At 39.2% G+C, this 11873-nt stretch overlaps 1 protein-coding gene across 1 annotated transcript; it reads left to right on the forward strand.

Annotated features, from left to right (window-relative positions):
* The first annotated feature begins 682 nt into the window (after positions 1-682).
* LOC149023979 (uncharacterized) lies at positions 683-1254 on the forward strand. The gene is made up of 2 exons (XM_089143390.1): positions 683-872; positions 1052-1254. Exons 1-2 carry the CDS (start codon positions 683-685, stop codon positions 1252-1254), a joined length of 393 nt encoding a protein of 130 aa, XP_088999516.1.
* The last annotated feature ends 10619 nt before the right edge of the window (positions 1255-11873 follow it).

An 11873-nucleotide genomic window follows, 5' to 3' on the forward strand; every position in this document is an offset into this window, starting at 1 on the left:
GTTGTTGTTTGTCATCCCAACTAATGTAAGGATTCTTCACCAACAGAATCAAATTTTTTCACACGGAAGTTCAGATTTTGAGAGCCCATGTAACAAAGATACAATCTGCTTCCTCTTGTTTGACCATTCATAAGATATGAAGTTAACAAATGTACCCACGGTGTCTCTTTCAGCCATTATCTTCTTAATAATTATCTTCATCATCTTTTGCTCCTAGAACTGCAAAGGAGAAATTGACTTTGGGAATGCAGCCATTCTTTAAAACCCTTCCTGGGTGAATTCAAGTTCATTTTCTCCACTAGCAATATAATTAGAACTTTTTCTTCGACTAATATCGATGATTAAGGATCCCAATAACAAAAACAGGAGTTCCATATAGAATTAAACTATATAACTTAACTGTTTGTACAATCCAAAACCAATGAATCATAAGAAAATAAATAAATATGGACAGTGGCAACTCTTTGAAATTGGTTGTGCATTGATGCAGCATGTAAATGTGGTAGCTTATGCATCGAGGAAACTCTAAAAGTATGAGCACAATTATCCCACTCATGATCTTGAGTTGGTAGTAGTGGTCTTTGCTTTGAAGATATGGCGCCACTACCTTTATGGAGAGAAGATAGCCATATTTACTGACCATAAAAGCTTAAAGTACTTCTTCACCTAGAAGGAGTTGAATATGAGACGTCGGTGGTTGGAGCTAGTAAAGGACTATGATTGCAATATCCAGTACCATTTGGGTAAAGCAAATTATGTGGTTGCCGATGCTTTGAGTAGAAAGAGCACCCAAGAAGTGATTGATCTTAATGCACTCAGCAAGCCTTTGTTGAACTCCATTATAGAGCTGGTGTTAGAGATTGTGACAGAAGGTTCCTATGTGATATGATTGCAAGGCCTACCCTAAAAGACAGGTTCATTACCTTACAGCCTTTGGATCCAGTGTCACAAGAGAACATAGAGAATATTTCTTCAGATCCTCAATAGGTAATTGATTTTTCTTTATTTTCCGATAATGCTTTAATGTATAGGGGAAGAATTTGTATACCAGAAAATGAAGATCTCAGAAAAGAGATCTTGAGTGAGGCACATCACTCCGTGTTCACCGTGCATCCCGCTAGCACCAAGATGTACAAGGACTTGAAGGAGCATTATTGGTGTGTTGGATTGAAAAATGATGTTGAGGACTTTGTGGCCAAGTGTGGAACTTGTCAAAGGTTAAAAACCGTTCAACAAGCATCTACGGGTCTTTAGCAACCACTTCATGTGCCAAGTTGGAAGTGGGAGGACATTACGATAGACTTTGTCATAGATTTGCCTCAAACCAACAAAGGAAATGACACAGTGTGGGTAGTAGTTGAAAGATTGACAAAGTCAGTGCACTTCATTCTTATGAAGATTACCTTCACCATAGACAAATTGGCAAAATTATATGTGGATAACATGGTGCGCCGGTGAACATTGTATCAGATCGAGATCCATGGTTCACATCAAGATTTTGGAAGAATTTGCAAAAAGCTTTGAGTACCAAACTAAATTTGAGCACCGCTCATCATCCTCAAACTGATGGAAAATCTGAAAGAACCATTCAATTTTGGAGGATATGCTTCATGCTTGTGTAATTGACATGAGCTGAAGTTGGGATGAACACTTAGCATTGGTTGTCACATCCACCCAGCCGGTACCCCATCTGGCATACCCGAGAATGTGATCCACAGTCCAAGGATCAAGAATCGAGGGACCATGCCTCCCACATATGCGATAACATAATCATGAACAATAATAATCAAGGTAAAAACAACTAATACTAGATATCATGAATAAGATAAGATTTAATAAATCAGAGTGCGGAAAACAGATGATATCAAAGTGTGAATATAATTATAAGGATAAGAGAAGGTGTGATAAACACTCTCTCAGAGTAGCGGAAGTGAAGTATAATCAAGTTAATTACAGAACCAAGTATCCCATGATAATCCCAAAAACAAGTTAATTACATATTTTGTCCTAATGATGGTCTCCTCAATGGTATGGATGAAGAAAGCCCAACTCTGCCGCTCCTGCACAATCGTGGGGCTAACCCTGGTACGGATAATAATCCTCCTTGGCATGAACACTTGGATCTTCACAGATGCTACCACCCGGAGGGTAGTATGCGGAATCAAAGTCTGTCTCGAAGGGGGTGCCATCATAATCTTGGGTACCTGTAGGATAATCTAAAAACATTTGTACAAAAGGAATGAGTTCGAAGAACTCAACAAGGCAGTTATTCCATAATTAAAACATACATAAACAAACATAACATAATGCGATGTGATATGGAACATATGATGCAAATATGATTCTACTCTATGAATGCTAGTCTCTATGGTAGACATGCTTTAAGTCATAGCACCATACTCCTTTGGGTGGTCAGTCACCCCCCCTCAATCATACAAGATATCTTGGGTCTGCCAGGGAAGTTCGATAAAGTCATCTAAAAAACCATGGTAAGGGAATCGGTCACTGCTCTCTCGCATCACTATTTGGTATAAGTACTGGCGCATGTAACAGTAAAGCCTAGCCCAATGCAAGTCATCTACTCAGTTGTATCAAGTCAGATCCAGATACGTCCATTCCTCGCCCCCGGCTATCCTTTCCGGTATCCTTCACACTAGAGTCAGCGAAATCCCAGATTTCGGACTCATCAACCCTATTGGTCATCCACAAATAGTAAATGGGAAGCTCTCACGTCCTCTCACGGATTGATTACCGGTCTTGAGCGCTTGTGAGCCCAAGTCTAGCCATTTGCAACCCTACCAATAAATGGCCCCTTTCGGGTATCCGTAGTATGGTTTATGTCCCCTACCGGATTGGTTACCGGCCTAGAGCACCCATCAAACCATACACTACCACGGGTCGTTCGGTCTCAATGCCCTTCCGATTCGGGTCTGACACGACAAGGACAATCCTAACCACTCACTAGACAATCCTATGTATGTCATCCAATAACTCGGGAAAATGTCGATAGGCACCTTCGGAGAACATCCCATACTATTCCCTCCGATGCCCCAGGACAGAAGTGTCAATAAGACACTCCCCAATCCCAAGTTATACGTAGGCGATCACATATTCAAATTCATCATTTCTCATGTATCCAATACATCTTCATAATAAAAGTTACATCATGATATTGAAATGAATCATCATAGACATAAGTAATCAATAATAATTTAACATGACAAGAGTATAAGAATTCCAATGCTACTGTCCTAACACATGTATAACAGTCTTACGATAATTAAAAGAATTCAAGAGATTCTATTCTTTAAGTAAGAACACAATTCATAAGTTGATGGCCTATATTGTTTATGGAGATAACCATCCTTACCTTGGGTTGAGTTGATGATGAATTGAGAATACCAAGAAATGGTCCAAAAGAATTGTTAAAACTCTAAACAAACATCAATAATAAGTTAGAGAAGAAATCGAAAAGATCGGATGTGAAATGGTTCTAAACTGGCTAAAGTTGCTGTCAGCAACAACTTTGGCCGATGGTCTTTGGTTGGTGGCATTGACCAAAGTGGATCGACCAAAATTCTCTTCGGGACAGAATAGTGGATTTTGGGGGGTTTTCATCTGAAATTGGTTTTCCGGTGTTCGGATCAATATGAAACTTGGGGGATTGCTTAAGAACAGTAGTAGGACACTAGAAATCAAGAAAACAACATAATCCAATGGTCTAAATAGAAAGCCCCAATTTGAGCTATCAAGTTCAAGTGACAAGCATTATGGCATGGCTTGGGATTGATTGCATTGACATAGAAATGGCATGAAATAGCTAGGGGAACTTATAGTAATTCGTTTGGAATCAAATAATAGTGATAGACATGAACATAGTATACCATACAACTCAGTTTTGTACAAAATGACATGATGTTGAGAGGAAAATCAAGAAATACATATGCTAGGCTTGAGGTGGAGGCATAGCATCAATAGATGGCTAAAGAAATCATAGATTAATCATGAGTAGACACTTGGAGTGATGGTTGCAAGGTTGCAGCACCATCTCCAATGTCTCAACAGCAAGAGGAGAATAGAAAAGAATAGAAAAAGGTAGAATAAAGAGTGGAATGATGATTCATACCTTGATGTTGAAGATGAAGGCAAGAATCAACAATAAACAATGTGTTTTTGGTGGAGTACCCTTCACATATACCTAGGAGTGGCTTTGGGAAGCTCTCTCCACGTTTTCAGGAGTGAAAATGATTGCAATAGGGCTCAAGGCTCGAGGTTATAATAATTAGAAAAGAAAATATTCCATGGAATCATTAACTTGGCTGACTGGGAAACTTTGGTCGATGGCATCGACCAAAGAGGATTGACCAAAATATTTTTCAGTAGAGAAACTGGTTTAGTTCAACAACTTCAAGTGGGGTTTTGAAAGGCTATACAAGGTCAAATTGAGTGAGGTTTTCTTCTACAATTCAATCAAGAAGTCTAGTTTCGAGGAATACCTTCGGATTGTGCGTGAGAGGTCATTAAGTAGTTCAACCAAATCAATCTTCACCGATGCGCAGACTTTCCTTAAACACTGACAATGCATTTAAGCAAGGGGTATCATCGTCAATGTCCATGGGCTCGGTCTCCGCATCAAAGTTATCAATCAGAAGGGTCCACAAATCTCTTCTACCACCGCTTCGGGTCTTCGGGCCTAAATACAACAGTGGATCCGGGTTAGGGTCAGGGTTATAATAGGGCTGGATATTACATTGGTCGAGTTCACTTACAACAAAAATTATTAGTCTACCATTGACATTGCACAGTTCAAGGCTTTGTATGGACAGACATGTAGAATTCCCCTTTATTGGGATGAAGCCGGAGAGCAAAGAATTTTGGGCCTTAAGTTGATAGAAGCCACTGGAGCTATGGTTGACTTGATTAGGGAAAGAATCAAGACAACTTAGTTTAGGCAAAAGTCTTATGTAGACAAGAGAAGAATAAACCTTGAGTTTCACGTAGGCGAAAGAGCATTTCTGAAAGTTTCACCAATGAGAGGCTTGATTAGGTTTAACATCAAGGGGAAGCTCCGTCCAAGGTATATTGGCCCTTTTGAGATTATAGAAAAAGTGAGACCAATTGCATATCAGTTGGCACTTCCAACATCCTTGTCAGGTGTACTTGATGTGTTCCATGTTTCTATGCTTAGTCAATGCATAGAGAACCTGAAACACCTATTGTCGCAAGAACTTGAGGGATTGAGTGCGGATCCTTCATATGAAGAAGTGGATGCTGAAATATTGGACCGAAAGGACAAGCAACTCCGGAATCAATGTCACATCCACCCAGCAGGTATGCTACCTAGCATACCCGAGTGTGTGATCCACAGTCCTGAAGATCAGTATCGAGGAAATCAACCTCCCACATTCACAATAATATAATCAAGAACAAGGTTAAATCAAGGTTATCAATATTAATTAGTAGATCAAAGCAAAGTAATGAAATAACATCAGAGTGCAAAAATGATACCAATAAATAAATATAAATATATATATATATATATAAAATATATATATATATATATATATATATATATATATATATATATATATATATATATATATATATATATATATAATCAAAATGTAGAGTGAGATGAAATCTCACTCCACAGATACAGATGGAATGTAGCACGAAAGTCAAAAGAAGATTACAACCGGTTCCAAAAAATAAAGAAAGAAAGAAGTAATCAAACTAAGCTAGAGTTTATTCTACTTTATAAAGAACGTCTTTATAAACATAAACTTCAGAAATTAAGCTTGGACGATCCCACTCCACGCTAGGGCTAATCAGGGTATGTAGCATGATCACACAAGGGATCATCATCGAGATCTTCATAATAGCCAACACCTTGCGTGAAGTACGCTTCTTTAGCTTGTGCTTCCTCGTACTGGCCGTCATAGTCATCTATTCATGTAGGATAATCTAAAAAAAGATATTTGCATGAAAGGAGTGAGTTCAAGAGAACTCAGCAAGGCAAGTTATTCCATAACAACATAAATAACATGATAGCAGAAACATAGAATGATGCAATATGATATGAGACAGACAATGTATGTATGAGTCTAACTCTATGTATGCTAGTCTTTATAGGCACACTTGCTTTAAGTCATACCACCATACTTCTTTGGGAAGGTCATTCACTCTCCCTTAACCATCTTGGTATCTTGGGCTCTGCCGATGGTAGTTGGGTCTTGCATCCCTCTTGGACATTCCATGGCTGGGTTTTAGGTCATCTCTCTCTCACATCACCATTTGGTCTACGTATTGGCGCATGTCAGGGTAAAGCTTAGCCAAATGCAAGTCAACTACTTGTTTATATCAACTTAGATCCAGATACGTCCATTCCTCGCCCCGGGCGATCTTTTCCTGTATCCTTCACATTAGAGTCAGCATAGTCCCGGACTACGGACTCATCAACCTTATTGGTCATCCACAAATAGTAGACAGGAAACTCCCATGTCCTCTCATGGATTCGCTACCGGTCTTGAGTGCCCATAAGCCCAAGTCTACTAAATGCGACCCTACCAATGAATGGCCCCCCCAATGTGATTCATGTCCTCTCACGGGTTGGTTACCGGTCTTGAGCGCACACAAATCCCCATTGCTACCACGGGTCATTCGGTCTCAATACCCTTCCTAATCGGGTATGATATAACAGGGACATCCTAGCCAAGCACCGCTAGACAGCCCTAGGTATGACAACCAATAATCCGGGAATGTGTCAAAGGGCACCATCAGAAATATCCCATACTGTTCCCACTAATGTCTAAGGACATAAATGTCAAAAGGACATTCCCCAATCCCAAATCATACCTAATCAATCACAATCCCAATCCCAATTCAGTCATAACGTGCTCAATTGATGTCACATCATATGAAAGAATATGTAAAGACAAGATTAGTTGAATAAGCAAAATACATGAGTAAGTGTCCATACATGATCAAGTACATAAAGGAAATAAAAAAAAAAGATCCTACTGTACTTACAACATTCATATCATAATTAGAAACTATAATATCAGTAGCAAATCTAGGTGTTTCCCAATTTAGAAACTAGGATTCACGCAATCTATGTGAATTTGGCAACAATTGTCCTTACCTTAAATAGATTCAAAGATATTCTGGACAGACAAGAGAATGAATCCAAAGTTAGCATACAAACCCTAAACAAGCATTAAAGCATCATTAGGAAGCACTCCTAAATGAATAGACATCAAACAGATCAAAACGGACGAAGAAATCCCTTGCTGTCATGCTGAGAAGCTTGGCTGGGTAGATTGGTCCAGTCAACCCAAGCAGTCGACCTAGTGAACAATACGCATCCAAAAACTGATTTTTTATTCGAAACCTATTCTACAAGATTCGAAACGCTACAAAACTTGGAGGGAATGTCTAACACATTAATCTAAGACTAATTAGCATAAGTTAGACATCAAACAACAATAAAAATGAATACTTACTAATTTTGAATCAAACTTTCTAATTTGATAAAATCATAGTTTTCAATGAAAACAAGCTATGAATTCAAGAGAAGAACTAGAGATGATGAGATCTCATTCTAGTAGATTAACACAATAAATCAAGGGTATGAATAATCATGAAGATGAATCTATAATGCTAGAGAAATCATAATAAGAATATGATCATAGTTTCATGAAGAAAAACATAAGAATCATGGTTAGGATTGAATATGAAGATCATAGCATAAAAGAATGAATGGAGATTGTAGAAGAGATGTTTGCAAGGATGCAGTATCTTCTTCATAATCTCAGTACAGAGAATAGATCATAGTAAGAGTAGATCAATACCATACAAGAGTGATTACTAACCTTTGATTGAAGAACAAGAGAGGAAACTTGAAAGTTGCAAGAGTTGATCTTCTTCCACACTAATGGAGGCTTGGAGAAGAGTTCCCTTCGTTCTCTAGGTGTTTTGGAGGCAAAGGAAACTAAAATATATGAAGTCCTATATAAATATAGCAACATAAACCTAAACAGAAGATTTTGCACAGATTCTATCTAGTTGGGTAAAATTGGCTGGGTCGATTGGCCCACTCGACCCAGGCAATCAGCAAAGCCTGAAACAGGGAAATGAAGGCCTATCTCTTATTGGAATCAAATGAGCTTCTCACAACATGAACCATAACTCACCTAGCATGGAGGAATGCCTTCAAATCATGTCCAACCAAGATCTAAGGTCATCAACCAATCTTCTCTTCACCAAAGTGTAGTCTCTTTTCAAAATCCATCAAGGTCTCCAAGTATGGGGCATCATCGTCAATCTCCATGGGTTCAGGGTCGAACACCATGTATTCTACTGATATGGCCCATAGTTGACTTTCACTTCTACTTTGGGTCTTCGGACCTACAAACAATAGAGTTACCGGGTTAAGGTTTGGGCCGGGTTTCACAATCGAACCATACCATTGTTGAAGATTCGGTGGAAGAATCACACAGTTGAGGAATCCTCGTGGGAAAAAAAAGACGAAATGCGAGCGGAGTATCCTATCCTCTTTGGTGCCTCAGGTACCTCAATTTCTTTTTAGGGGGGGAGGAATGTGAAATCCCCCGGATTTCTAATCCTTTAACCCATGGTTTATGGACCACGAACCCTAAACTAGAGTCGGCAATGACTGTGGGCCATTAGAGTCGAGCCCAAAGGTTCGGAAGTGGACCCCATGATAGTGGATGACCCTAATGATGACTCAATCACTCTCCTAGAGTTTAAGAGGAGAGAGAAGGTCAATCACAAAGGCATTAAAGGCAATTTTGGTAGGTCTAAAAATCGATGAAGGAGAATCCAAATGACGAGGTAAATATACCCAAGCATAGATATTGAAAAGACCTTTCATTCAAGTTGAAAAACACCAGAATCAGACCTTGGTTAAGGGGTCAACCAAGGGGCGGTTGATCAGACCTGGTGAATGGTCTGGGTCGACCGCCCATCCCTAGTTTTGGGGCAATTTTAGGAATTGGGTTTAAAAACCCTATTTTATGACTCCACTCACATTAGAATGCATTTTCTAATGCTAGAGTGGGGCTAAGGCTTGGAGAGAAGGAGAAACCAAAGGATATTTTGGATTCCATCCATGCATTGATGCTTCAAAACTCAAATCATCACGGAAACATTGAGAAAGGTGAGTGTTCTTCAACCTCTCTTCTCTAAACCGAGGTTAATAGTGTTTTCTTCATAGTTGAATGTTGGACATTAGTAGTTGCAATTATTAGGTTGCAATGAATGCCTTATTATACTCTCCTTTATTTTTTCCATGGTTTTGAGAGTTGTTTATGTGATTCGTAGTGAACGATTTTGCATTGAACCTCTCAAAGACGCCTGTAAGCAACTTGAGAGCCAAATTTGGGGCTTTTCGTTAAGAGGCCTAGTTGGGATGAATTGTTGATTCTTTTAGGACCCTATTATTGTTAGTTAGAAGTCCCTGGTCCGATATCAAATCGGAGGAGAAATTTGGATTTTGGTCAAAACTAGGTACGGGGGGGGGGGGGGGGAGAGTGTTGAAGCTGTTCAACCGATCCTGTAAGCCTATGCAACCGGCCATTCAATCGGTTCTATCAGATAAGTATATATTGGACTTCATTAAAACCCAATTGATTCCCAATTAATACTTACTCTTTCTCTTATGTAATTAGGGTTATTTTGAGCATAATTACCTACTCTTGAGTGTGCATTTTGGGACTTTGGAGAGCAAAATCAATTTGAAAGGTGAAGAATAAACTTAATCTTATGTTATTTCAATTTCATTATTTATATCTTGTTATATTTTATATAATTATCATTATGTGACTGTGTGTGACTTTGCATGAATGAAAGGTAAGAATGTATGATTGGTTATTCTCTTTTCTTTTCGAATCTTATGTTGATTATATGAGAATATGTGGGATTGGTTGAGACTTAGTTTCTCCCATTCTATTTACCAAGTAGGGTTGTGGGTTTGCCCATTACCTTAATGGCCTTATATGAATGTGCATTTAGACCTAGGTACATGAACGCTAGGTGTCTAGAAGTGTTGGGCTAGATGACCTTATGAGTGCTACTACCCTTTTGGTAGGGGTATTAAAGCCGTTTAATCCATGATGTCGTGGATGGGTTCTTGTTAGTGTCAAGCAAGCCCACTGTCATCATAGAATGGAAGAGTTGCAATAATAGATAAGGGCTCATGGGCGCTCAAGACCTGTACCAACCCCTGAGAGGACATGGAGAGCATCTTGTTCATTATATGTGGATGACCATTGGGTTAAGGAATGGGATCCAACAAATGCCTCCCACTAAGGATACCATTCATAGGAGAGAAAGATATCAAACCAAAAGGGCACTAGGCATGAGGGGAGATATTTGGACCATATGTAGAACAAGACCGCATGACTATGCATTGAGCCTAGAGTTGTCCATACACTCGCCAAATCTCATGCCAAACGCTGATGTGAGAGAGTGGTGACTTATACTCAAACCATGGATTGGCATGACCATACCCAACAACTACGGAGAACCCAATAGACGTATCTTGTTAAGGGAGAGTGACTAAGACCACCCAGAGGAGATTGGTGTTTAACTTAAAACATTTCTAGCATATAGACTTCATGATAGAGTTAGGAGCATAACATCATTACCATTCATTTATCATATCATTGTCATTAATTGCATTATCATTTTATATGTGTGATGTGGAAATTATGAACGAATGCAAGACATGATTGTTGAGTTGACCTCACTGAGTTTTGTGGAACTCATTCCTTTATACGTGTTTGTTTCCTTAGATTATTCTATAGGTTATGAGGACCTCACTCAAATGGAGGATTCATTGGCGATAGATTATCATAAGGGAGCAATTGGAGAAGAAGTGGACGAGCATGATGCTTCATGCCCGTCTTAGGATTGCTCTTATGGAGGTGGCAAACAACATTCTCCCCCTTACGATGATAAACAGGAGGTAGAGTCATATATACTTCTTCATCAAGATCGCCATGTAAGTAGGCATTATTAACGTCAAGTTGATGAAGTGACCAATTTTTAATTGAGACAAGAGCAAGCAAGACGTGTATAGTAACGAGTTTGGCCACAGGAGCAAAAGTCTCATGAAAATCAACACCTTCAGTTTGGGTGTACCCCTTGGCCACCAAACGTGCTTTGTACCGTTCAATAGAACCATCAAAGTGTCGTTTAATTTTGTAGACCCATTTACAATGGCTTTCTTTTGAGGCGGCAAAGGAACAAGTGACCAAGTGTTATTGGTTTCAAGAGTCTCAATCTCTGACTGCATGGCATCTTTCCAGTCAGGTGACAACATTGCTTTGGCAAAGCTAGTGGGTTCTTCAGAAGAGGAAAGAGACCTGATAAACTTAAGATGAGAAGGTGAGACCTTTTTATAAGATATAGAAAGATCAAGAGGAAAGAGTTTGGAGGCGGGGAAGGGTTGTGTGGTGGGGTTGGCGGGTCCAATGGTGGAGATGGGAAAACTGGGTTGGTTGGGATGGAGGAGGATTCAAAATCAGGAACTGGAACAGGGAGGGTAGGGTTAATAGATGAAGGGGAAGTCTTTAGGTGGTAAGGAAAAATATGTTCAATAAAAACAACGTCTCTACTTGTGTAAACCTTGTGAGAAGTGAGATAAAAAAATTTATAACCTTTTTGAGCAAAAGAGTACCCAATGAAAATTCCTGGAGAAGCACGGGGGTCAAATTTGTGCTTGATGGTGGAATGGTTGTGTCCATAGCACAAACAACCAAAAGTACGAAGATGAACATATGCGGGGGTTTTATTAAAAAGAAATTCAAAAAGAGTTTTCTCTTTTAAAAGTTTGGTAGGCAACCTATTAA

Source organism: Hakea prostrata, chromosome 2 (genome assembly GCF_041222555.1).
Source record: "Hakea prostrata isolate BN-2017 chromosome 2, UWA_Hpros_2, whole genome shotgun sequence".
Classification (NCBI taxonomy): Eukaryota; Viridiplantae; Streptophyta; class Magnoliopsida; order Proteales; family Proteaceae; genus Hakea; species Hakea prostrata.